Source organism: Homalodisca vitripennis, chromosome 5, assembly GCF_021130785.1.
Source record: "Homalodisca vitripennis isolate AUS2020 chromosome 5, UT_GWSS_2.1, whole genome shotgun sequence".
NCBI lineage: Eukaryota > Metazoa > Arthropoda > Insecta > Hemiptera > Cicadellidae > Homalodisca > Homalodisca vitripennis.
The window spans coordinates 61,690,785-61,716,347 of record NC_060211.1 but is presented as its reverse complement, the minus strand read 5'-3'; the positions used below and the strand labels follow the sequence as shown (position 1 = coordinate 61,716,347).

At 30.0% G+C, this 25,563-nt stretch overlaps 2 protein-coding genes across 3 annotated transcripts in view; one reads left to right on the top strand and one right to left on the bottom strand.

Annotated features, from left to right (window-relative positions):
- Positions 1–925: 925 nt before the first annotated feature.
- On the bottom strand, positions 926–19,224 carry LOC124362284. 2 transcript variants are annotated; one of them, XM_046816644.1, is made up of 3 exons: positions 18,621–19,224; positions 6,190–6,249; positions 926–5,974 (listed from the first exon to the last, which is right to left on the bottom strand). In XM_046816644.1, exons 1-3 carry the CDS (start codon positions 19,033–19,035, stop codon positions 5,838–5,840), a joined length of 612 nt encoding a protein of 203 aa, XP_046672600.1. In that variant the 5' UTR covers positions 19,036–19,224; the 3' UTR covers positions 926–5,837. The 2 variants fall into 2 exon arrangements, 1 of the variants encoding a protein (XP_046672600.1); XR_006922451.1 differs by lacking the exon at positions 18,621–19,224 and adding an exon at positions 10,644–11,543 and having other exon boundaries at positions 926–6,249.
- Positions 19,225–21,735: 2,511 nt separating this feature from the next.
- Positions 21,736–25,563, top strand: part of LOC124362283 (succinate dehydrogenase [ubiquinone] flavoprotein subunit, mitochondrial-like) — a 37,791-nt gene continuing 33,963 nt past the window's right edge. The window contains exon 1 of the mRNA XM_046816643.1: positions 21,736–21,894. Coding sequence (XP_046672599.1) covers positions 21,835–21,894 — 60 coding nt within the window. The 5' untranslated portion in view covers positions 21,736–21,834. The remainder of the gene's footprint in view (positions 21,895–25,563) is intronic.

Genomic DNA, 25,563 nt, shown 5'->3' with positions numbered 1-25,563 from the left:
AGAGTGTTGACCTCCTCAACTCCAGGTAACCATCTGTTTAAAGAACAGAGCAAATACTGTATGGGAAATAATCACCTCGAGTCCAGAGGATTACAAGATTTTACCAGACAAGCTGAAGTGCATGATACCCTCTAAGATACAGAAGAAAATATAAAGTTTTTTCACCACAGCCCTGTGGCACAAATAAATGTGTTGGTTGGTGTTAAAAAGGCCAATTACTTAAATGTGTCCCCCTGAGTTCCCTCAACTCTTTATAAAATTATTTTGGTCAAACTTTGTATATAGTCTATAGAGATTTGTGGCAATTCGTTTCTGGTAGTGTCATGTTGAAACTTGTAATTTGGTACCAATTTATATTTTTACTATAGTTTTCTTATTGTCAAGTGATGTTCCAGAAAAAATTGTAACCTAAATGTATAAAAAATATACTCCAAAGATTATTACCCGGATTTTTATAATTATAGCTGATTTATAGGAGGTAAATTTATTTGTCTGCTGATCTAATATCTAACTGATATTCAAACAGTTTTAATTGCTATAATTCAAGTGGTACAAACAGTATATAATGTGTTCTACCAGTAAAAACACTTACTGGTTATAAATAAAAAACAATTACTTGGTTTCTAAATAAAGTAATATAACACCACGCATTACTTCTATCAAGAAAAAAACATTTCAATCTACTTTAAAGTTTGGTTTATGAACTCAGTATGGCTGTACCTTGGTAAGGTCTTTTATATTTAATGTTGGTTAACTGGAACAAACCACCTGACATATTATATTTGCCACCTGGGAGCATATGTGTTAAAACATCAAATTTATTCAATTCATGACCTACCACCTACCTAAAACACTCTTTCACAGTTTACCGCCTATCTTCTACATAACACAAAAGAATAAAGAGGTTTATGAAAACCAAACACTGTTAAAGTAATTTCCTTTTCATTTATTTAACCACATTACAGTTATAAAATATTAACAAAAGCTACATCACATAACAGCTTATTAAATCATACACTTCTTAATGCAATGAACACTAGTGACAGACAGGTGTGGGAACAGATTGTTGAGATCACAAATACACCTCTTGAAGTCCTCTCTATCACCAAACCTTTACCTCCTGATTTACACTCCTTTCAGTAATCTCAATAGCTTTTAATATGTTTGTTCTATACACATGTTAAAGGTAGAAATAATTTAACCACTAAATTGAGTACTCTGAGAAAACTAGCTTATTATATTGTTTCCAATTAATATTTATTCTTATTGAAAATAGTGTTATTTAATTTATCTCTTGAGTATATTTGTATTAATTAAGTATACTTTCAGTAGCATCTAAAATACTACAAAATCCAATATTATAATAATGATTTCAAACATCTGATTAAATTGTCAAAAGAAAACTTTCATGAATTTTAAAATTTTGTTATATTAGTATTGAAGTAATAATACTACTTTCCGAGTTTTACAGATATTTAATATTTATCAGCAAAAGATGGAAGGGGTTATATGAAATTCTGTAAACTTATTCAATTCAATTACTTACAATAATAAAATTATTTAAACAGAAAATCCATACACTTGTATGTATTTTGTTTTTAATTCTGAGACTCTTTTAAGTTTACTTTGTCTCAGAACAAAGTATCAAACCCCAACTGTCTACCCACACCTGCCTCAAAATACAAGTCAAATTATAAATAGATCCTTAAAACTGTGGAGTGAGAAAATGTACATATTATATTATCTAAAAATAAACATGTCATCATATTTGTGGAATTAAAATAATAATTTAAACTTATTATTATGGATTGTCATTAAAATAAATAAACTAGAGAATAGAGACTGGGACTGAAAAGATTTAGTATTTGGTCCTGTATTTTAAATTCAAATTATAACAAAAATACTGAAAGAGATAATATTATGAAACTTTATAATTAATTATGAATCTAGGCTTCGACGTCCTCCCACATTAAAAGAACTTGGTACAATAATTAGTTGAAAATAAATATTTTGAACACAAATCTTAAAATTGAACCAATAGGATTTGAATACTATATTTATAAAAATCCTTCAAATTATTCAAAACCGAATAATTATTTCTTAGAAGATACACTCACATTATGAACATACTAAAAACATTATTGAGTTAGTGCAAAGTATAATGATTTCATAACCATCCCTATACATTTTCATGCTTTAACAGTTTTTATGTATTTCAACGTATCATTGTCTTTTCTAAAGTCACAGCTCCAATTTGTTAGCGTTAAATATAAGTACCTGTCATACTATAAAATGCACCAGTCTATATACATATAAAACCATTTAACCCTTTGACTAGTAATCCGTAATGAATTCAAAAGCGCACTACTTGCCTACTTGTACTCCCGATAGCCATGAGAGAAGCGCTATGGCGCTAAGCAGTTTTCACAGAAATGTTTTGAGATGAATTATCTTTCACCTGTATATGAATGTGATCTCACGGAATGGATAAAAAACACTTTCAAGTAGTTCCCACTAGATCACAGTTACTATTTTGTTATATCTGATGTATATTATAACCTTATTTTTATGTTTCCAATTAACCTGATAATTTTACATTTTTTGTTTAACATGAGTAAATGAATGTGTGTTTATGTAATTAGTGATTGTGTAAAATGCGTGAGTGTAGTATATAAATATACACAAACTTTTAATTGAGTGTTTTTCATATTACTTCTGCAGTAAAATCGAAACACCTAAAAAATTAACTTTTAGGGCATTTTTACAGAGAAAAAATGCAACAGTCTTTGTAATGACTAAAATAAAAACATCTTATTTGTAAAATATATATTTTTAAACTATAATATTTACAATTACAATTTCGTGTAGGAAATTCAGTCTTTTTTACATGTGACTTAAGATACCAAACTGTAGACTGGCTCAGATTAAACAATCAGCCAGATAGGTTCTACCTGAAAGTGCCCTAAGAGTACCCGACCTAGACCCAGACAATCGGGACCTGGACCCCTTGAGTACCAGGCAGAAACATTCACAATAGGCAAGTTATGATAAAGGAACTACTTTTTAGCGCAGAGGGATTCGACCAGGTGTCCAAGACTGATGCATCTCTATTGTTAGGCGATTGAAGTTGAGAAGAAAAATTAGACAGTAAACTAACCTTGTACTTTATCAACACAAATGTTTAATTGTATTAACAATGTTATTCACATTAAGATAAATATAATTATATTTGCGGGTCTCAAATAGTATTGATCTTCATCTCATCATTAGACTGAATAGTGAAGAATTTATGTGAAATTTGGATAAATTTCCTCGGATGTGATTGCTACATTAACTTCATATTATTTAAAATACTGAATTACTGATTAGTTATTATAATATATGATAGAGCAATTCTCATATTACAATGGTTTAAATGTCAGCCTAGGAACAACTCTGGTATAGTTATCAAACATTAAACAGGTTTATTGTATTATTAAACTTATTTAAATTTAGGTTTGTGCGTAAGGCACATAAAGCCGACATAGGAACTTAGATTACTGATTTTATTACTTTGTTACTAAACTGTTTTTAAATGTAGATACTAGCCAATAAGACTGGTGTATTGTATGGTATTAAAAAAAGTACTTGTTCTGTATTACCAATTACAGTACAAACCACATGTCACAGTGTTTTGCTATAATTAATTGAACATGGGTTAAATAGCACTAAAACCTCTGACTGAAAATCTCTGATGACAACCAGCACACACAATTCAGGTTATTTTGGTAACTTAAAAAATAAAACAGATCACAAGAAATTATGACCTCCTCAGTTTTGATAACAATATTTAGAAGCTAATTAGTTGTTAAAACATCAGCAAGATTTATTATGTTCAATTAGAAATACATGTATTATGTTTGGAACAAAACAAATTATTCACCGATTTCTCCTAAAACAAGAGAATTCTAAAATTAAAACAAATCTAAATAAAATATTTGTACCTTATTTCACTTGGAGAAAACTTCCTCTATTATGTTTAACTAGTGTTTGACTCACTTTATTACTATACATACTTAATATCATAAATAAATATTAACTCTGGTAAAAATAGACACTATTTCTTTATATGAAATGTTGGGAGTTTTTAATTATTAAAAGTGAGAAACAAACCATGTTGTATGTTTAATACCTACAATACTACCTTAATACTAATACTATTATCATAAATATTTACTCTGATAAAAATAGATCCTATTTTTGTATACACAATGTGTTGACACTACAGTTAAAAACAACAAAATATTGGTACCATATTATGTTTTCAATATTTTTGTGTTACCTCTTAAAATTAACAACATGATCAATCATAGTCCCTTACACTAAACAAGGAGTTATAATTTTATTTAAACATACATTAATGAATTTTCTCATTCGTTCTCCTTGTTTTTAATAGATGAAATTTATAGTAATGTAATTAGCTTCAACTGATGTGACAAATCACACCATCATATTAAGATTTCAAGCCTCACGTACAAACATGCTTTTAGCTGTAAATTCATATTAAAAATGATGTGGTCAAAATTATATCAAGCCCAATAATAAAACATACTGTGATGCGTGTCATTAATTGCTTGGAGAAAATTAAATTGTTGTGACCTGTATAATAGAAGCTAGAATGAAAACATGCATAAAACACAGACCAAGCCTGTGACTGGTAACTGGTAGGTGCAGTTGGACTTGCATGTTCCTTAATGAATTATTTTATGCCACTACCACCCAAATCATGCCGTGAATATATACAATGATTACATTGATAAAGTTCAAGTGTAAACAATTATTGTGGTTGTCAGCAAAAATACAATTTTAAAACAAAACACAAAATCAAACAGGTCGTTTGTGTCATGCTACTGCTTCATACTAAGTATCTTCCACACCACGGAAACTGACATTTCCAATAGTGCCTATTCAAGTTAATATTTTGATTTTCTGTGTTATAACAAGAAATAGTGACATCACTAAGAAATTACTTTGAAATAGTCAAGTACCAATAGTTTGGTTTAGAAAACCCAGAAAACAAAGACGCCAGAAAAAAACTGTGTTTATAGTGTTGTAATACAAGTTTTAATTTATTTCTTCTTTTGTAATAAATTGATGAACAAGAAATAAACTATACATTTTGTGGCAATGTTTGGAATACAATTAAAAGCATTGTCTTAAAAAAGTAAACTTACACGATTGCATGGAGAACTTGATAAACCGTGTTACAGAAGTGTAGGCAACAGTAGATTTTTTTATGATTGGTTGGGAGGATTTTATAAAACTGTCTTACAGAAGTGTAGGCAACAAATAACACATAAGAAGAAAAAAACTGGCTTGATCATGACTACATTTTTCAAACTCGTAGAATATATTCTAAAAAGATGGTTATTGCATTTGAAATCAACAATGCAAAGTACAGTAACAGAGCATGTATTGGGTTATAAGCCAAGCAAGCCTTAAGATTTTTATTAACCTTAGGATACAAAACAACACATCTATACAGGATATGAATACTAATTAGTAACTGTACTTGAAGATGTAGAATCGATCAATCATTTATAAAAATAAGTACTTAAGAGCTGGGTAAGTTATATTTGTAAGTCATTCAGCTCTGATTTCAATTTCATAAACCTTTCAAGTAGTACCATATCTCACAACCTTCATTGTCATAAACAAATTTTATGCAAAAGTTTCTTAATGAATCACATTTTTGTTAAATCTAAATCACAAACAATATAGAAGGTCAAAAAAGCATCTTTCGGTTAGAATTATTTGTACTAATAGGAAAACTGACACCAACGCTCTGATAAGCCTCTCTAGTAATCACAGCTTCTTTCATACAGATAGACTTCACATCCATGAGTTTTTCTTAGGAGCTGCTCTGTCGTGGCGTCACAGTTTTCAACACCTCCACCCCAACATCTTCTATGTCTCACGTAACCACCACCCCGTTCTGTTAGGAAAGCCAAACACTTTACCTGCAGTTAGTAAATAATCGTTACAACTACACTAGTCTAAGGTAACTTGTGATTAAATAATAAATACTTTTGCACAACGTACAGCACTGTGAATAAAACTAAAACACCCCTCTGTGAACGTATATACAGGCACTCTTATTTTACATATAATGGCCCATTAGACATTTTGGATGACTGAAGTATTCCTTACGGTGAAATTCTCGACCCGATTCCTCCTCAATAGCATTGGTCATCTCAGCACCCAAAATTCCTGAAACCATAAATTAGTTAAGAAAAGTAAAAGTAAATAACTGATAAATCAGATTCTTAACTAAACTTCTTAACTTCTTGAAACTTAATTACAAAATGTCCTGTTGATAAAAAGTTTTCTTTGACCATCAGTTGTACCAACACAAATGTCCAAGGTTGAATTCGCAGTAAAAAAATTAAAGTTAGGAAAATATGATGAGTATCATTTAGATGGTAATGTACTAGTCATCGAACGGAAATTTATATAATGTGACAGAATTCCTCAACATAGCCATTTATGATGAAAAAGCAAATAACAATTTTTGTTATTAATTAGTATAAAATGGTTAAGTGAGTTTGCATACTTTCAGAAACTTTCAATATTAAAGAAAATGTATTAATAATGTAAACAAAACTGAATATAATACTGAAGATGTTTTTATGTATCAGATGAGACATTGAATCACCACAGCAGTTTGAAATAAAAACTTACATTCAAAATTGTATAAGCACTATTGAACCCAATTCTGAAATAAGCAAAAGGATTCTTAAACCAAAAACCAATTGCAAAAGAATAGCGTAATTACCGTTTTTACAATGAGCTTGGTCACAATTACATGTAGTTATTTATAGTTTTAATGTACAAGTTTATCATAATAAAATAGGTAGTATATAATGGTATAACAGCAATAATTCAATGAAGTACATTACTAAATTAATAATTTATTAAGAAAGAATATCAATAATAATAATAATAATAATAATAATAATGAAATGAATTATTCTAAAACTTAAGATTTGACTTCAGTTGTCCTGAAAAACAGTTTGTAACTGAGGAACACTTGTAAATAAGGGAATTTTTATTTATTAATATACAGTTATTTATAGTTACAATTGCAATCAAGGATCTTGGAATTATGAAATAAGTTGGTTTTAACTTATTTTACACAAAATTTCTAAAAGATTTACACAGAAAAGGGCCAAAATCATGAGAAACCCATACTAAGTTTAGGCACACTCTGGAAAGTTTTGGATTTGATGCTACAAATTCAGACTGCTTTCCTATGACTGCAGTACAATACCTTTAACACATCCTGTTCTCTTAATTTTTCATATAATTATGTCCATAATTGTACAGATTAATGTGTTGAGAATAACATTACATTCCTTTATCACGAAAACTAATGTTGTCATTTAGTACGAGAAATATGTTAAGATAACTCGCTAAAGTTAACTGTGGGCGCTTCATAATATTTCACTGAGAAGAAAATAAAGAAGTAGAGTCTAACAATAACTAAACACTCTGAACACAATGCACCTCAATGGCAACTGACATCTCCAGGCTTTACTGAGTAATTCCTAGAATAGAGAAGAGTAGCTGGTAGCGACAGTGGAGACGAAATGGTTGTGTCTCACGTCAGCAAGGAGGATCAGAGAGTTCATTTAGAGAACGTCACCCTTACATGCTCTAGTACTCTACGGTTAAAAGGAGAAATAAAACAGTATTAAAAACAAAAAAGAAAATCATTTAAAGAAAATTTACAAAAGATTTAATTAGTTATTTAATAAAAATAATTTATTTAAAAATGTTAATTTACTTTTTAAATAGTCTGTACTTTACTGAATAGAATACTGGCTGTTATAATCCAGAAGTACTTAAACAGTAAGTTTTCTAGATAAAGGGGTAACACTATGTTTTGAAATTTGCAATATTATCTCTTCCTCAGGTGTTAATGATTGTATTGTACCACTGAACCGTGGCAAATGTCCGGAAAAATCCGGGTGTCGAGTATTGATTATTTGGCTAATGTTGAAGAACTGTTAATAGTGATTTATTTGAAGCTATTTCAACTTGAAAGCCTGATTAGATACTAAGTTGGCAGTATACTGTATTGGCCATTATATTTGTCATCCAATGTAGTTGCTCCTTATGACATATTCACAAATATAAAACAATATTATACTTAAATTACAGTTTGACATGGACAATTGTAAATTAAGTAATAAAACTAGTAAAATGTCATTTTAGGTAGATTTCATAGAAATCTGTCTATATTGCATTTGTCCTTATGAAATAATTTTCAAGAGATTTTTAGACTTTCTTCTTCAATCATGACCTCCAGAATCCAAAACCACCATAATCTAAAAATTTTCAATATATATGTATGTTTGGACTTATGCAATATAGCAAGCTTGTAAACACGATAACTGCCATAATTTAAAAAATATCCAGACTTAACTTTGTACTGTACTAAGTCAGTAATTTCGCATATGTTAGATGAGTTAGTTTCAAGATTGAGACGAGTCACATTCAAGCTACATTTTCAACTAATTTATAGTACAGACCCAAACAAATACATATAAGTACTAGGTAATTAGACAGAGTGACTACCCAAAACCTCTTTTCAAAAGCTGCAGCTGTTTAGCAAATTTCATCGCTAGCGATATGTGAGAAGTTTGGAGACAATTCCATCATTACCACTATTTAAAGCTCTTTAGTTTTTATCTCTGTATCAATGTGTTAACAAAACATCGTGTATACCTAACAACTTCCTTTCTGTAATATTTGGAAAATATCTTGTATCCAATTCAAATAAATAAAGAAAACAAACACTTGCAAACACAGTGTGACCATAGAGCAGGCCACCATTGCGAGTCGGTCAGAGGTCTGTGATGCACGAACTTTAGGTACGAGACAATGATTTTGCTGGTACAAAATGTCAGTTCAGCACAACCAACTGAATATATTCCATTTCTGTAAAAATTATGTAGCTATATATTTTGTGTGTGTGTATATATATATATATATAAAATTTTTTATAGAGAATATAATCATGTACAACTACAAAAAGTAATTGTAGAACGTAGGATAATATAAAAATTAGAGATCGTCTGTTTACCAATGAGCAGTTAGCGTCTGTAAATAAAACCAGCAGTCTCACTGGGACTGAAAAATAGACATAGAAAATACGAACTTGAATTAAAATATTATTTATAAATCACAATATTGTACATTTATAAATAGTTTTTATGCACAAAGGGGAACAAAAACACATTTTAGAAATCTGTAATTTGCGTACTCCTGATCAGTTATTGTCATGAATAGACACAGCAGACTCTTGACGATATGCTAAAATAAATGTAGAAAAAACTAATTGTTACTAAAATATTATTTGTTAAATACAGTAATTTGTTTATATATATATATATATATACATTTTTTCATACAGAAAGTACAAAACTTTGATAGCAATCGGTAATTTTTTTTTTCGGTAAGTTTTCCTGAAGTCCGAAATACATGCATACTCCATGCTTTACCAGATTCTCATCATTAGCGGCAGCCATGGCTAAAGTCACAAAAAAAATTATATAAGTTTTTATGCTTGAATTAGTGAGTACATCATAAAGCGTGAGACCAATATAGGATCAGGAGATATGTTAAAAATACATAAATTGTAATTATAAAAAATGTGTAGGCCTACTAACTATAATACATTTTGAAACATGTGTTAATTACTTTTTATTGAAACTTCAACTATTAATTATGTAAATACATTGCTTACTATATAAACTTAACTTATCAATTTATTTTTATTTACTTCTTCCATAATTTCATTTAATATCATGCGTGTTAATATTTTATATTTATGTAAATTTAAATATAGTTTTTTTTCTGGAGATTATTTAACTATACTTCCCAGTATTTCCTTATTTCATTTTCGATTGCAGTTTCTTCGTTGTTTTAGTGCTTTCTAACTAAGTAAGACTTCCAGTTTTGGTTGTGGAATATACTTCGAAGACATCTGTCTTATGCACTAATAAAATGTCGCACCCTAGGATATTTAAATGAAACTAATGGATCATAGGGTTTCAGAAAACTTTTACCATCTTCATTTCCTGTATCGATGACACAACCGAATTTTGTGTTTTCCAATTTGTTTCACGCTTTCAAAGAAATGTTATCAAAATTTGCATTTGCAAACCTTCATATCTTGTACTACTGAATGTTTCTTTCAATTGATTGATAATCTCGCTGTCATAGTTAGGCTCAACCGGATTGTTGCGGCTTAAATCAAGTATTTTAGTTCTGAATGCTTCTGTACTTTTAAAAATTTATTTTCAGGATATTTCTTTTTTCTCAGTCTTTTTGCGTTACACCAATCAAACCCAAACTTTCAACTGCTTGTTCTTTACAGGAGTAGATACTGATATTTTAAAATGTATTCATTTATTGTCCTTAAATGTTTTTTGGTAGTCATGACCTGTACGGTATGTTTAAATGGATTGCAATATACATTAAATTTTTATACACCAGCTTCTTCCATATTTACATCAGCTTAAACAACATTACCAACACCATACTACCATCACTTTAAATATTCTGCAGTTTTAAATGTGATAGTAAAACAGTGTTACCTTCAATTCAAATCAGTTCACTAAACTTAAAAACACAATTATTTGTTACTAAATAGCTGAAACAGTTTAGTTTTTTAACACCAAACATAACCAACTAAATTAATGAGTAAATATCAAACATTTAGTATTAAAGTGATTAAAGTGAGATCACAAAAAGAAACTTCACTAGTTTTGCACTTGTTCTCTCTCTGAAAGCAAAAGACAGACTGAAACAGCTAGCACAACAATGGAACACTATCATCACTTCTTCATGTTAGGACATGAAAGGGACATGTTTGTTCAAGTATCAATATCAGCAGATCAAGCATGATACACAAAATCAATCCTTATACAATTACTCAAACATGGGCACTCAATATTGATTCCACATTAGGAACCAACATTTATAACACAATAGAATTACATGACAAAATATTTAAAACTAAATATTTTAGTTTTATTTTTAAATTATGGTTAACTATTAAAAAAAATTACTATTATAATAAATTGGTTTCCGTTCTTTTTGGTTTAAAAAACTGACAAAATGGAGTTAACACAGATTTACCCACTCGTAATTATATCTAAAAAGCAGACTTTACAGAATGCTACACCAATAACGATGAAAATGTTTTGACATCACAAAAATGTATTTGTAACATATCTCCTGATCCCTTCATGGTCCCGATCTGAAATGTGTGTGGTATACTCACAAAATCATGCACAATAACATATATACATTTTTTAAATTAAAAACACTACTAACTCAAACATTTTTCAAAAACAATTTTTTGAGTTTCACTAAAAATTTATTTTTTGGCCTTAAGTGTTCCTAATTTGGCATAAAACAAAGCCCATAAAATCCTCTTTGAAATGAGCTATCTTTCAGCTCTATAGCACTAATAGAACTAGAGTTATAAAAGATTTAACATTTAAGCACACATTAACAAAAATGCTGCATTTTGTGATGTTTTAAAATTTGTAACTAAAGAACTATCAGAGATAGAATATATATATATATATATATATATATATATATATATATATATATATATATATATATATATACAGGGTGAATATAAAGTCAGGACCCCCCCCTCTATTTTCTTCTATAGGTAATATAAGGAGATATCCTTTGGGTAGTGGTGCAATGTGGAAAGGAAGTTTCATTTTATGACATTGAAAATTTTTTTTGTCCCCCAAAAATGCGAAATTTTGGGGGCAACCCAAAAATTTCAAATGTAAACCCCTATCAAGTGACCCCTCATTTTAAAGAGCATGAAAAAACTTAAATAGTAGTGAAAACCAGAGATTGCTATCTCTTTCCTAATCCGAAATAATAGCCAGTATTACCAAAACAATTTTACACCACGTCACGAAGATACGAAAGATACGAAAGTGACAATGTTCCAGCTGCATGATCAGCTGTTGGTGTCAGCTCTACTGTCTATTATAAATAATAATGCATCAGCTGACTCATACTGCTTATTGTGTTCTGACGATTTATTTACATTGAGGTTATGTATACTGATGATAGTCCAGTTGATTTTGATGTGAATATTTCTTAATTTTTGAAATCAATTCTCAAAAAAAAAAAAAAAAAAAAAATCTCCAAATAAATCACTGGATGAATAACTTTCTAAATCACTCTGTGCCATTTTTTTATTTCAAAAATAGGGGTTTACATTTGAAATTTTTGGGTTGCCCCCAAAATTTCGCATTTTTGGGGGACAAAAAAAATTTTCAATGTCATAAAATGAAACTTCCTTTCCACATTGCACCACTACCCAAAGGATATCTCCTTATATTACCTATAGAAGAAAATAGAGGGGGGGGGGTCCTGACTTTATATTCACCCTGTATATATATATATATATATATATATATATATATACTTGAGTTCAGGATCTCAGTATGTAACCAGGTTACAGCCGAATCTGAAATGGTTAAAATATCTTTTTATTGGTTTATTTGACATGGAGTGACCCTAAATGAAATTTTCCCTATAACCTGTCCTAATTTTATTTCACACTCCACTTTTACAGTTTGAACAAAGTAAGTAGAAAATTAGACAAATGTAGAAAAATAGATTATGATAGGGTGTAACCTACAAAAGAACCCTAACCATTGACTAACAATGCAGATGATGAAAATGTAAACAGTGAATAATTGATATGTAAAAAGGATAACAAACAAAAAAATCAAAAAAGAGGAATAAATAATTATGTGTGGATGGATGTATATTAGATACCTATGTTTGTATAGATTGATAGTTATAATGTGAAGTGGCCAAAGTAAATGTTTATATTTTAGTAAATATGTACTTAAAAACAAAAATTCAAAAACAACTACTAACCAACTGTTTCATAATTATGAAAATTTAATATACAAGAATTTACTAATAATTTTTACAAAAACATTACTTAATTATAACTTTCGATATAACCAACTAATACTGGTTGGTTTTTGAACAATAAGAAACTTGTATCAACTATAAACACTTTTTAATATAATAAAACATATTTTCTATAATAACAGATAGCCGAAAGCTCACGGAGGACCGTGACACGAAGTTTAAAAAGTGGCATATTAGTCGACCTGCTTACAGATAATCTCTGTGAGTATTTGTATAGAAGAGAAGTATAGTTTTCTAGAGAAGATGCTTTAACAACTTTTTGAAAGCTGTTAATCATTGCTACCCAGGAGAAAACATAAATAATGATGCATTGTTGCATTTTCTGTAATAAATGTTTGTTATGACGTTATCATTTAATTATTATGAGATTGTCACTATGTGTATTATATTAATTATTTTCATTTCAAATAAGCCGATGATTGTTATTAAGACTAAGATATACTGATTTGATTTATAGATGCGTATTCGATGAATGAATAATAAGTATCGATGATTATACTATTTCTTTATTGTTTAAATGATATTTTCCCAAATCCCTTTCATAATAGTTTGTTTGGTGGTTACGGTTCCATTAGTGTGTTTGGGATTTTCATTGCTTATAATTCTTTTACTTTAAAACATATTATACCATATTTTATTTAGTACTTTATATTGATATATTAAGAAGCCTTTAAATGGCTATACTAAGCAATATAAAAACCGGGTCAACTTATCGCACGCTGTCCAGAGAAACAAAAAGTCTAATGTACCTATAAAGTATTTCTATATTTCTTGTTTAATTTTCATACGATATCAATATTAATATTTAAAAAAAATTGTTTGCTGGCCTCTTATGCAAGTGTAGCCAATAAAACTTATCTAGGACATTCAAGAAATGAGTAGACAAACAGTTTACTCGTTACTCGTTTTTTTTTTTTAATCAAATGTTTCAATAGACTATCCAATGAATAATTTGATATTCCGATTTATTTATTTATTTTCACGTATGATTTCAACTTACTAATTACCAATAAATGTTAATGTTAAAAATAACTAACGTCTAATGACAAAGCCTAGCTACTTTCTGGAGAACTTGGAAATGGCAATAAATAAAAGAAAACTATGCGAGATATAGGCCTATTTTAAAAGTGACAAGATTTCTTAAAGTGGCTTCAAGATCAAGATTTAGCTTAAAAAAAAACCGAATAACGAGTGTAGGCCGCTTATTAAATACATTTAAAACTTGTAATGTATTACAATTTTCGTAGCGTACGATTATTATATAGCCTAATATCAAAGTTGCTTAGTGGACTATAACAAACTGTTCAATGTTGTAGATGGAGCTTATATTGGTACTGATAACTTACTTACATTAAAACATAAAACCAATATTTAACACTTTTATTATTTTGTGAGGCCTTTCGATATCAAGGATACCTTCTTCAGACACATCACAAAAGTAAATACAAAAAGTAAATTTTATTTTAATAATAGTTAAATATATGTGATTTAATATTAATTTGTCCTGTGTGGCGTAGTGTGTAAATACAATTAAATTATTACTGGTATTATACATATAAATTTTGTAATCTTCGTTTTAGTAATATTGAATTTTGTATTGGTCCATCTTCTTGATTTAATAACATAAATCTTCTGTGTTTGTTTGATTAATGGGTACTTTGGGATTATACCGACCACACCAGTATGAAGAACACAAAAATAGAAATTTATAGAAACAAACATGATCCTCAGAACGAGGTCAAAAACAACTCTTCAATTACAAAATTACAAACTTACAAGCAGTCTCCAGGTATTGTGATCGGTATTGTTGTCGCTGTTATCTTATCTTTCTCGAGAATCCTGATTACGGCAGGCCGCGCGGCATCACGTGATTTGCACGGTACATAATTACCTTTACCATTACAATTCAATTTATATTTCTGATTAGCCCCTCTAGAATTTGATATTTTACTGATAGGTACTATCTCGAGGGATGTTTTTCTTTCGTCGACATCAGCGCGGGGCAGCACCAAAGGTGCTGCCGAAGCCCGCGCTGATGGCCGGAGGCACTCGCATTTTGGGTGGCGGAATGTGATCAAGAATAAAAACAAGTTTTGAGTGTTTTTTTTAAATAAAAAGTTTAGTTTGGTAAATGTTTGTTTTTGTTGAATTTTTGTGTTTGGAGAAATGTAGAGGTAAAACACGGAAGTACAACAAAGCGATGCACCAGCTGAACGGGCGGCGAGACTCTGCTATCACGTTATCTACTAGACGCTCGACTTTGACCTCTGTCTGAGGATGGGGAGGTGTTTGCGATAAGACAATTCCTGTTTTATATTGACGAAATATTGTTCTACGCTAATCTAGTAATCAGTAGAAACGAAATGTGAAATAACGATTCATGTCTGGGTGTGGTCGGTATAATCCCAAAGTACCTTAATTTGTCCTGTGTGGCGTAGTGTGTAAATACAATTAAATTATTACTGGTATTATACATATAAATTTTGTAATCTTCGTTTTAGTAATATTGAATTTTGTATTGGTCCATCTTCTTGATTTAATAAATAAATAAATCTTCTGTGTTTGTTTGATTAATGTAATATGACTCCCATGCATTTAAATATCTTGGAGTGTTAACATGTTTTAATAGTTTTAGGTTTTTTTTTGTGATATAGTGAGTCCAGTATTGATACAGTGGTGTGCCGATTTTTCTGTTGAATTTAATGTGGGAGCAATGTTCTTTATATCGTGTATGAATTTTTCTTCTTGTTTGTCCAATGTATATTTGTTGCAGTCATCACATTTAATTTGGTATATTCCTGATTTATTAATAATTTCTTCGTTATCTTTGGGATTTTTCAATTTATTCTTCAAGTGGCTTGTTGTTTTATATGTGACGTTTTTATTTGTATGTATTTTGAATGAGTTTTGTACATCTTTTGATATATTGGTACTTTGGGATTATACCGACCACACCCAGACATGAATCGTTATTTCACATTTCGTTTCTACTGATTACTAGATTAGCGTAGAACAATATTTCGTCAATATAAAACAGGAATTGTCTTATCGCAAACACCTCCCCATCCTCAGACAGAGGTCAAAGTCGAGCGTCTAGTAGATAACGTGATTGCAGAGTCTCGCCGCCCGTTCAGCTGGTGCATCGCTTTTTTGTACTTCCGTGTTTTACCTCTACATTTCTCCAAACACAAAAATTCAACAAAAACAAACATTTACCAAACTAAACTTTTTATTAAAAAAACACTCAAAACTTGTTTTTATTCTTGATCACATTCCGCCACCCAAAATGCGAGTGCCTCCGGCCATCAGCGCGGGGCAGCACCGAAGGTGCTGCCCCGCGCTGATGTCGACGAAAGAAAAACATCCCTCGAGATAGTACCTATCAGTAAAATATCAAATTCTACAGGGGCTAATCAGAAATATAAATTGAATTGTAATGGAAAGGCAATGATGTACCGTGCAAATCACGTGATGCCGCGCGGCCTGCCGTAATCAGGATTCTCGAGAAAGATAAGATAACAGCGACAACAATACCGATCACAATACCTGGAAATGCTTGTAAGTTTGTAATTTTGTAATTGAAGAGTTGTTTTTTCGTTCTATCATGTTTGTTTCTATAAATTTCTATTTTTGTGTTCTTCATACTGGTGTGGTCGGTATAATCCCAAAGTACCGATATATTTGTCCATGTAGTGCTAATCCAATTCGTGTTTGTGTCTTTATTAGATAAAAGTGTTGTCTGTGACTTTTTTATGTTTCTTTTGAGCTTTTTTAAATATATGTTCGACTAAATCTGTTTTATATCCATTAAAAACGGCAACATCTTTTATATACTGAAGTTCTTTTTTAAATTTTCTTGTGATAGAGGAGTGTTTAATAATCTATATATCAATGAATGGAAGACTGCTCGTTTTTGTGTTGGTGGATGATTTGAGTCATTTGTTATAAAACGATCAGTGTGTGTTGGTTTACGATATAGAATTCTAATCGCTTTGAAATTGTGTTTTTTATTACTAAAATATCTAAAAACGGAAGTGAGTTGTTTGATTCAATTTCATGAGTAAATTTTATGCTGGAGTAAAATGAATTTAGGTGATTTATAAAGTTATTAAGGTTTTAATTTTTGTTGAACACTGCAAATATATCGTCAACATATCGAATCCAAATTCTTGGAAAGTATGGTAGAGATTCTTTAACTAAAATTTCAAAGTGACTCATGAAAATATTTGCAATGAAGCATGACAAAGGATTTCACATTGCTGTTCCATCAGTTTGAAAATAAAATAAGTTTTTGAATTGAAAACAATTTTGATTCATACATAGATTATAGAAGCATGAACTCTTCAACTTCTTTGCTTGATAAATGTATAGACTGAAGCCAATCTTGTATTAAGAGAATCGTAGTGTTCATAGGTACGTTAGGATATAGAGAAGTAACATCAATAAGATACCAAGTACTCATCATCTTCAATTTCAATATTTTTTACTAAATTTAAAAATTCATATCTGTTTTGTATTGCTAATTAAGGAAATTGTGGTAGCTCTTTAAGTCTGGTTTGCAACCATTTAGACAGTAAATATGTTGGAGAATTTATTGATGACACTATAGGTCTCATTTCCTTTCCAGGTTTGTGAACTTTCGGTAAACAGTATAATCGAGGTAGAATGGGGTTTGATATTATAAGCTTTCTACATATTTCATTATTGATTACTATTTTACATTGTCTCATAGATTCTGAAGTTGAATGAGTAAATTTTGAAAATGGATTTTTTGTTGAAAGTTTGTAGGGTCCTTTTCTTAACATACTGTTTACTCTTTCATAATAATCGTCTTGATTCAAGATTACTATTGAATTTCCTTTGTCTGATTCTAAATAAAAAACATTTTTATTTTGTAACTTGTGTAATGCGTCTTTATTTTTCTTATCTTCGTTTCGGAATGTTAGTTTTTTAGAATGAATTAAGCCATTATATATAGCTGAGTAAATATCAGATCTAATTAATGTTTTTTGATTTGAGTTTAAATTTTGAATGATTGTTTCAATATCAATCACTAATAACGCAATGTCTTTTGAATCACGGAAGTTGAAATTTAAACCTTTATTCAAAATAGATATTTTATCGTCTGAAAATGATGTAGAATATAAGTTTTGAACTAAGCATTGATTTGGGAATACATTTTTATTATTATTATTTTCAGGTTTAATTTGATTATTTATTAAATTATCAAACTTCTTTTCAAGTGTTTTCATTTTTCTATTACATTTAAACTCAATACTCTGAAGCAGTTTTTGGTATCGTTCTTCAAATATGTCATAATACACTGGTGACAATTTTTTGGTAATTTTCAAATGCTGTTCCATATCTTCTAATTCCAAAGAAGCTTGTTTTGAATACATATTTTTTATTTCCAAACTAAGCCAATTTAATTTTGCATTATGAAGAACCTTATTAGTTATCGTGTTTTTAATAGGTATGTTTATTCAACAAAAAAAAAACTGTTCAATAATAACAATCGAAAAACAAGTATAGTGTAGATATTAAAGTCCCCCAAAGATATAACCAAATTGTAATTAGAAACTTACCTTCTTGTCTAGACCTTTTAGTCTGTTCCACTACACTGTCATTCATGGGCCTTTTTCTCCTAACATTTTCACGGCAATTTGAACTAGAAGTAATAGTAAAATTACCAGACAAACTTAGATTTCCATTAGGTACACTGTTAAAGGGCACGATGTCAGTTTCTTCTACATCCATAGCACTATCAGCATTTGTTTGGGTTTGAATGATGCTGTGAGGCTGATAACCATAATATCCATTGGAAGATACACTGTACTGAACAGAATTGTGAGATGGAGTTAGAATATTTGGACTTGAGGCAACGCCGAACTCATTTGGCTTCCTTGTTTGCAATTCCTCTCTGATATCAAATTGAAATACATCACAAGTCGATCGTTTCACACCCCAACACGCGTTTTCATGATTGAAAATTGAAGGCATAGTTCTAGAATAAATGTATACAACTCGTAATAACAATGATATCTCTGTGAATCTAGGCCAATAGACAAGCAGTGCCTACTACCATTACAACACTTTCAAACAATACGTTGCTTCAACCGGTACGAAACAGGAAAGACCCGTAATAAAGGTTAATGCACTGGCAAGCAGAATTCTATTCGCACATCGTTCCGCGGGTTCTCAAAGCAGACGACAATAACTCTTAAACAAGGGATATCGTTATACAAATAAAGATAATTAAACTATATTTTAATAGAAAGCCTAAAAATATTTTTCATAATAAAATGAAATAAAATTGGTTTCTTATGTACAAGGTACTTTTTTATTAAAAGAAATTTTTAAGCGAGTTATTCTTAAACATATTTTATACCAGTTCCTATATCCCACACAACGCACCGGTACTTTTCCACTGTTGAGAAATTGTAAATAACAAAGTCGTGCAAAGGAGTAATAATAACAATAGTCATACACGACTAAAAATAAAATCTTGACAGATCAATTATGTTCCCACCATTGTAATACATACGTATGAATATACAACACAACTCATGGATATTTTAAATATAATAGGTTTATTAATAAAAAGATATATTTGGAGTTGAAGCACCAGCACATGTATAGATTATCCTTTGCAAGACATAGATTAATATTTATTTTTGTAACGTTTAGCATGACCCACTTCTTCACAAACTATTTAACCATAATTGCCGATGTGAATATTTAGTTTAGCTCTAGTTCACCTTAATATTAGTGCAGCTTCTAAAATCTGACACTGTCGCAGATTTAACCTCTGGAAAAATTGTGAAATCTACATAAATAGGTATTCTCATTGTCTCGCCTACGATGTTTCTGACACGATCTCAAAGCACAGTGATGCAACAGAGTTTTCTACACATACCGTGGCTATGGTGGGGTGTTGATTTAATTTGAATGTTGAGTTTAGCTCAGATTTCAAACGATGCACTAAGAGAAAAGCTAACTAGAGCTAAAAAATCGGCATTCACATTAAATCAACCCTTCACACCATAGCAAGGTTATGCGAAATTGTTAGTTATAAAGTGTGGCAATTTCAATTTCTTTTCTCTTTTTATGACATGGTGTTAAGTAGTGGATCAGCAATAGATAAAGTTAGATAGAATGGGTTTAATCTTGCTAGAATTTAAGTTCACTAATCCCTAAAGAGAGACAGTACTATATTATAGCCAGAAAAGTGTCTTTTAAATTTAATGTATTGATAAAATCACTTGTCAATTCGAGTAATTAGCAAATGGCTTAATTATCCTGAAATTACTAATGTTTTCAGTTTAAAAAATGTGTAATAAACAGTAATATATACTTTTTTTAAATACCATGCAAATGTTCTATTCTACCGTTTTAATTTGAACATTCCCAGAACCTCCGAGTTTCAATACAGGAATTTAGAGAATATAAACGGTTTGTCATTAATTGTGTTTTCTCTAGTAGATCGTGGGAAAGAAATGAACATATATGTATCTTGACAGTCATCAATCCATTTTCATCAGACTCTTTTTTAGGAAATGTATGTACGGTTTGGATAAATTAACCTGTTTATCAGAGAAGTTTCTGAAACCCAAGAAAGCATAAATGTTCTGCGTCTTTGATGTCGTATATATATATATATATATATATATATATATATATATATATATATATATAGGGAGTCAGTTTAATACATTTTCTTTAGCTGACGGAGGGAAAATAAAAAAGAGACAGAGGGACCACCATAACTTTGTCTGAAACTTATAATTTCATCCGTCGAAATGATCGCGATTCACTGGAACATGTAAATCCCCTGGAGTTATTTTTGGACCCAAAGCTGTCCTGGGAAAGTTATTTAAACAGTGTGTGTTCAAAGCTATCGAGAGTGTCCTATTACGAAGACTGAAATCTCTACTTACTGAGAAACATATGATTACTGTCTTCAACGCGTTATTTCACAGCCATATTAGTTATGGTCTATTACTGTGGGTCAATGCAGTCAGCTGCTAGGAAGTTTTGGTTATGTAGGAAATAAAATTGAGGATAAAACAGCCTCAGGTTATATTGCAGACCTACCTTAAGTTGATTATATATGCTGATGGTGTTTAGTCATTACTTTTAGTCTTCTGCACATCAAGGAGAACGATGTCTCATTAGTTACAAGAGCAGACCATAATTCTGAAAACATTAGTGGAAAACAAAATATAAGCATACCGTACTGTCGGCTGAGCGAACGAAGGACTCCTTTCCAGTACTGGCAATATGCATATTGTGTTGATGCTATGCCTCGTAACATAGGGAACATGCACCTTAGGGTAATCAGGCGTGTGCCAAGATTGAGGACATGGCTGGTTGTAATTCCACTAATATTCTTTGAAGCAATATATGTAGACAGACCAGGACCGAATTGTAGCCAAGTCACCAAAATAAAATGTATCAAATTTAAACATGTGTATAATAGTGTATACATTTTATATTATGACGCAAATATTTCTGGTGCCACCGGTCAGTAATGAAAAGAAAGGTACCAAGGAATTTTTCGTAAAAATTCCAAAAACCCCATATAAGATGTTCTGAAAAGAATATAACATACAGTAATTAATTATAAAGTTGCTTCGGTGTATTGGCTACCTTGTTCTTAAAAGCTGTCTGCTAGTTGCTTTAGTTTTTTGGATTTGTATTGGAATACTGAGTAGTGAGTACTTGTGGTAGTGAGGGAGAAGTAGAAGGTAGTAGCAGAAATCAACCTGTACCCGAACTGACCTTTGTGTTTTCGTGGAGATGGCAGGAATTTTGAAATTGTCTTCAATTGTTGCTAAACATTCATCATCATTATCTTTGGTAAGGGCTTTATCCTTTCTTAACTTATTCATATTTTATGTTAATTGCTAAGTTTTTAATATCCATTTGGAAAATTGATAAATCTAAACCAATCATTATGTAATTCACTGCAGACGAATTTAGTTTTTCTCAGTTTGAATTTTGGATTTTAATATAATATTTGATGCATTATTACGTTAGGCTAACTTTGTTTATGTAATTTGTAAATCCATTTGAAAACTTGGATTGATTTATAAGATTTCATAATACTCACAACCAAAGAGTCAAGAGTGAAACTTATCTAAATATAGCAACTTTTAAAGGCTTCAGGAAACACTATTAAAATATTTAGTCTAGTTCAGACTCATTTATTAAGTAAGATTAAGTGAAAAATAGACTGTTTTCCAACGTTAGAATAGTGTTAAACAAGTATATAAAGGTGACCTATATGTACTTTTCAAGTTCATTCTAATTATTAATTTAATTATTCTTGCACCATCAAAGATAGGAATTTGAAATCTTCCTTAAGTCCTTAAGGGCATGCTGATTTTGATCTCATGTATAGATTTATTGGCGAGACTTTAATAAGTGGCTTCCACTCATTATTCAATCACCATTATCGATCAATTCGGTATATTACCCAACTTCGATATTATATAATAATCATACAGTCTTATTATACATTAACAACATGAATAATACATTACAACAAAAAAAATAACAAAACCAACTTTAACCTGGATTACATGTTAGAGATGCTTTACAATATTTACCGGATAGTTGTGAGCAATCGCTTTTGTGAAATGGAGGAAAGGATCCTTACCCGACAGGCACACTTCTCTGCGGTACAAACAATTACAAAGATAGTCTGCTGGTCAGTCAGCCGGTATTACACCTATTAAATATTGGCAAATACTTAATATTCCAACTAACATTCTAATTTTAATTATAACAAATTGTTGCATAATAAGCAGTGTTGATTAAAATCTAACCTATTTTTATGCAATATAAATTTTTCATTAAATCTTATATTTTTATTATGTTGTGATGTAGTAGATTCTGAACTCGCGCTTTCAATGCTCCGTTTATATTACTAGCTCTGGTGTAATTTTTCCTGCATGTAAAATATACTTTTATTTCTTTAACGTTAGTTGAAGAAATATGAATGTTATCTTTTCCTTTATTGCTAGCTGTAATTATAAAGTGTATTCCTTTAGTGACTATTGCTCAATTATCTGTGACTTCCTTGTTACAAATTACAGAAATATTCAATCATATTTTTTATGAAGTGTTAAATTAATACATCATAATGGGTAGCCAAAAATATTTAATTAAAAGTAGTTTCTTGCAGCACTGTTGGTCTATGAATAGTCCATGACAAGAAAACAATTTTACCAATAAAACCATCTATATAAGTTAATGTTCTAATAAAACACAAAGAACATTGAAGAGCACATACGATGTCCTTATCCAAATTTGAACACTAAACTGAAGTGCTTGATTCACATGTAGTACAGAAACATATAGATTCAACAGCAATTAGATAAACAAACAAATTGTAATGTGAATCAAACTCATGCAGACGCAGACACGCAAACGTTAACTTTTTTAGTTCGCTGGTTATTACTGAGGTCTATGCACATTACTAAGCAATTTATGTTATTAGTATGCCTTGTTGTACATAATTTGAATGCTAATTAAATTGTCTAAGTTGTAGATAAGACTTTTTTTAACATAGCCTACCTTAGTAAAAAGTTTTAGAATCTTAAACTTTTTCTTATCAACACTAACAGATTTGTCATTATTTATATAGGTTTTACAACCAAATTACACTAGTAACAAAATTTATATAATACAATTTGTAGACAATATTAGAAAGAAAACAATAAAAAGTAAATCGTTATTTAGGTTTTACAACAAAATTACACTAGTAACAGAATGTAAATAACACAATATGTAGACAATATTAGAAAGAAAACAATAAAAAGTAAATCAATATCTGGAATAGGTAGGTGGCGAGGTGTGAGCCGTCAGGCCCATGATGAAAAGTGACAAGGGTGTGCTCTCGCACATGTAGGTGGAGTCAGTGGCGGCGAGGTCATGTTACTTAATTTTTTTTTATTTAAATAGTGATAATATATATGTTATTTGGATTTGAAAATAAACTTTATAATGTATTGGGTAGATGTTCAGTTTGCATAATTTATTCTACAGAAGAAACAGTTGAAGATTCATACAAATTGAAAATTTAGCAAGGCGATGAATTATTAAGGCTTGTTTTAGACAAAGTAAATATCACAAGACCAGGGTTTGTTCAATTCAATTTAAATACAAATAGTTTTCAGCCATTGCAATATAGGTTATTGTAATAATCTCTTAAGTGTGGACTGTAAAAGATTCTACTAAGTTAGTATTTTGGGATAGTAGCAGTTATAGGCAGGTTGAATAAAAATAACATTAAAAGTTTGTGGATACTTTTTCTAATTTAAAGAGCTGTTTTAGCAAATAAAGAAAGATGATCAATTCAGATTACACATGTGCATGCATTGATTAACATTGTATTCATATTCCAGAATTATAATCCGTCAAGAAAATAACGCTAAACAAACATAAATATGAGCTTTGAACATTAAAAAAAAGAAATGTAAGATTTTTGAGTTGTTATGCTGCTGTTTACTGTAAACAAAAATGTTTTAAATATTTAAACTTACCCGTGTCAATTACATTTTGAGTAAATTATTTTCTCCTGTGAATGAATTAAAAAGAAAACTAAAAAAATAATTTTTTTACTTAAGGAAAAATTAAAATATCTACTACGCGTTTCAATTTCTTGCAATGATAACAGGTATGTTAGTTTATCAACTTATTTAAAGAAAAATAAACTATATCAGGTATTTTGCATTAATAAATTGAGTATTTCCATTAAAATGTTTCTTTTTTATGGGATACAATACTTCCATTCTATTTTATTACAATATAAACTTATTTTCAGAATAGAAATCCTAATAATATTATAAATGCGAAAGTGCCTTTGTTTGTTTGTTTTGCTTTCAATTATTAACAATTTAACTGATTGTACTGAAATTTTACATGGACATTCTTATGGTCACTGATATGAATATAAGCCTATTCGTATTTCTAAAATCCCTCCAGGCTACACCCCGATGGTCTTTAAAGTAGCGAAAAATCCCACCTTGGTCTCGAAACTTGTGAAATATTAATTGAAAGAGCATGTCAAATGTAACCATCTCTTTTGTGTTAACATTGTTTATTATTTTCAATTTATTTATATTTATAGTAAGTCAATTCTTAAACTATTAACCATTGTTTTTCACACCGTTTTAGATTTCAGTGATTAGGTAAGTAATTATCTACTTTAGAAAATGTCCTATAACATAATATGGTCAGAATTTAACTCCCTTTGAAGCAGTTGGCAAGAAATATGCTAGTTGAAAGTTAGCTGGATTGTGCCTTTGAACTAATGTATCAATTCCAGCTGTAAATGCTCTAAAATATTACAAATATTTTTCAGTTTATAAAGAAACAAACATGTAGTGCCATTGTTGTATTTACTTTTAATTATACATTTTTATCAAATATTGAGTATTAGATATAAAAGACAATGTTACTATCTAACTTTTACTATAAATTTAAAGACTGATATAAAACCCGTCTTAGTTCTCTTTTGAC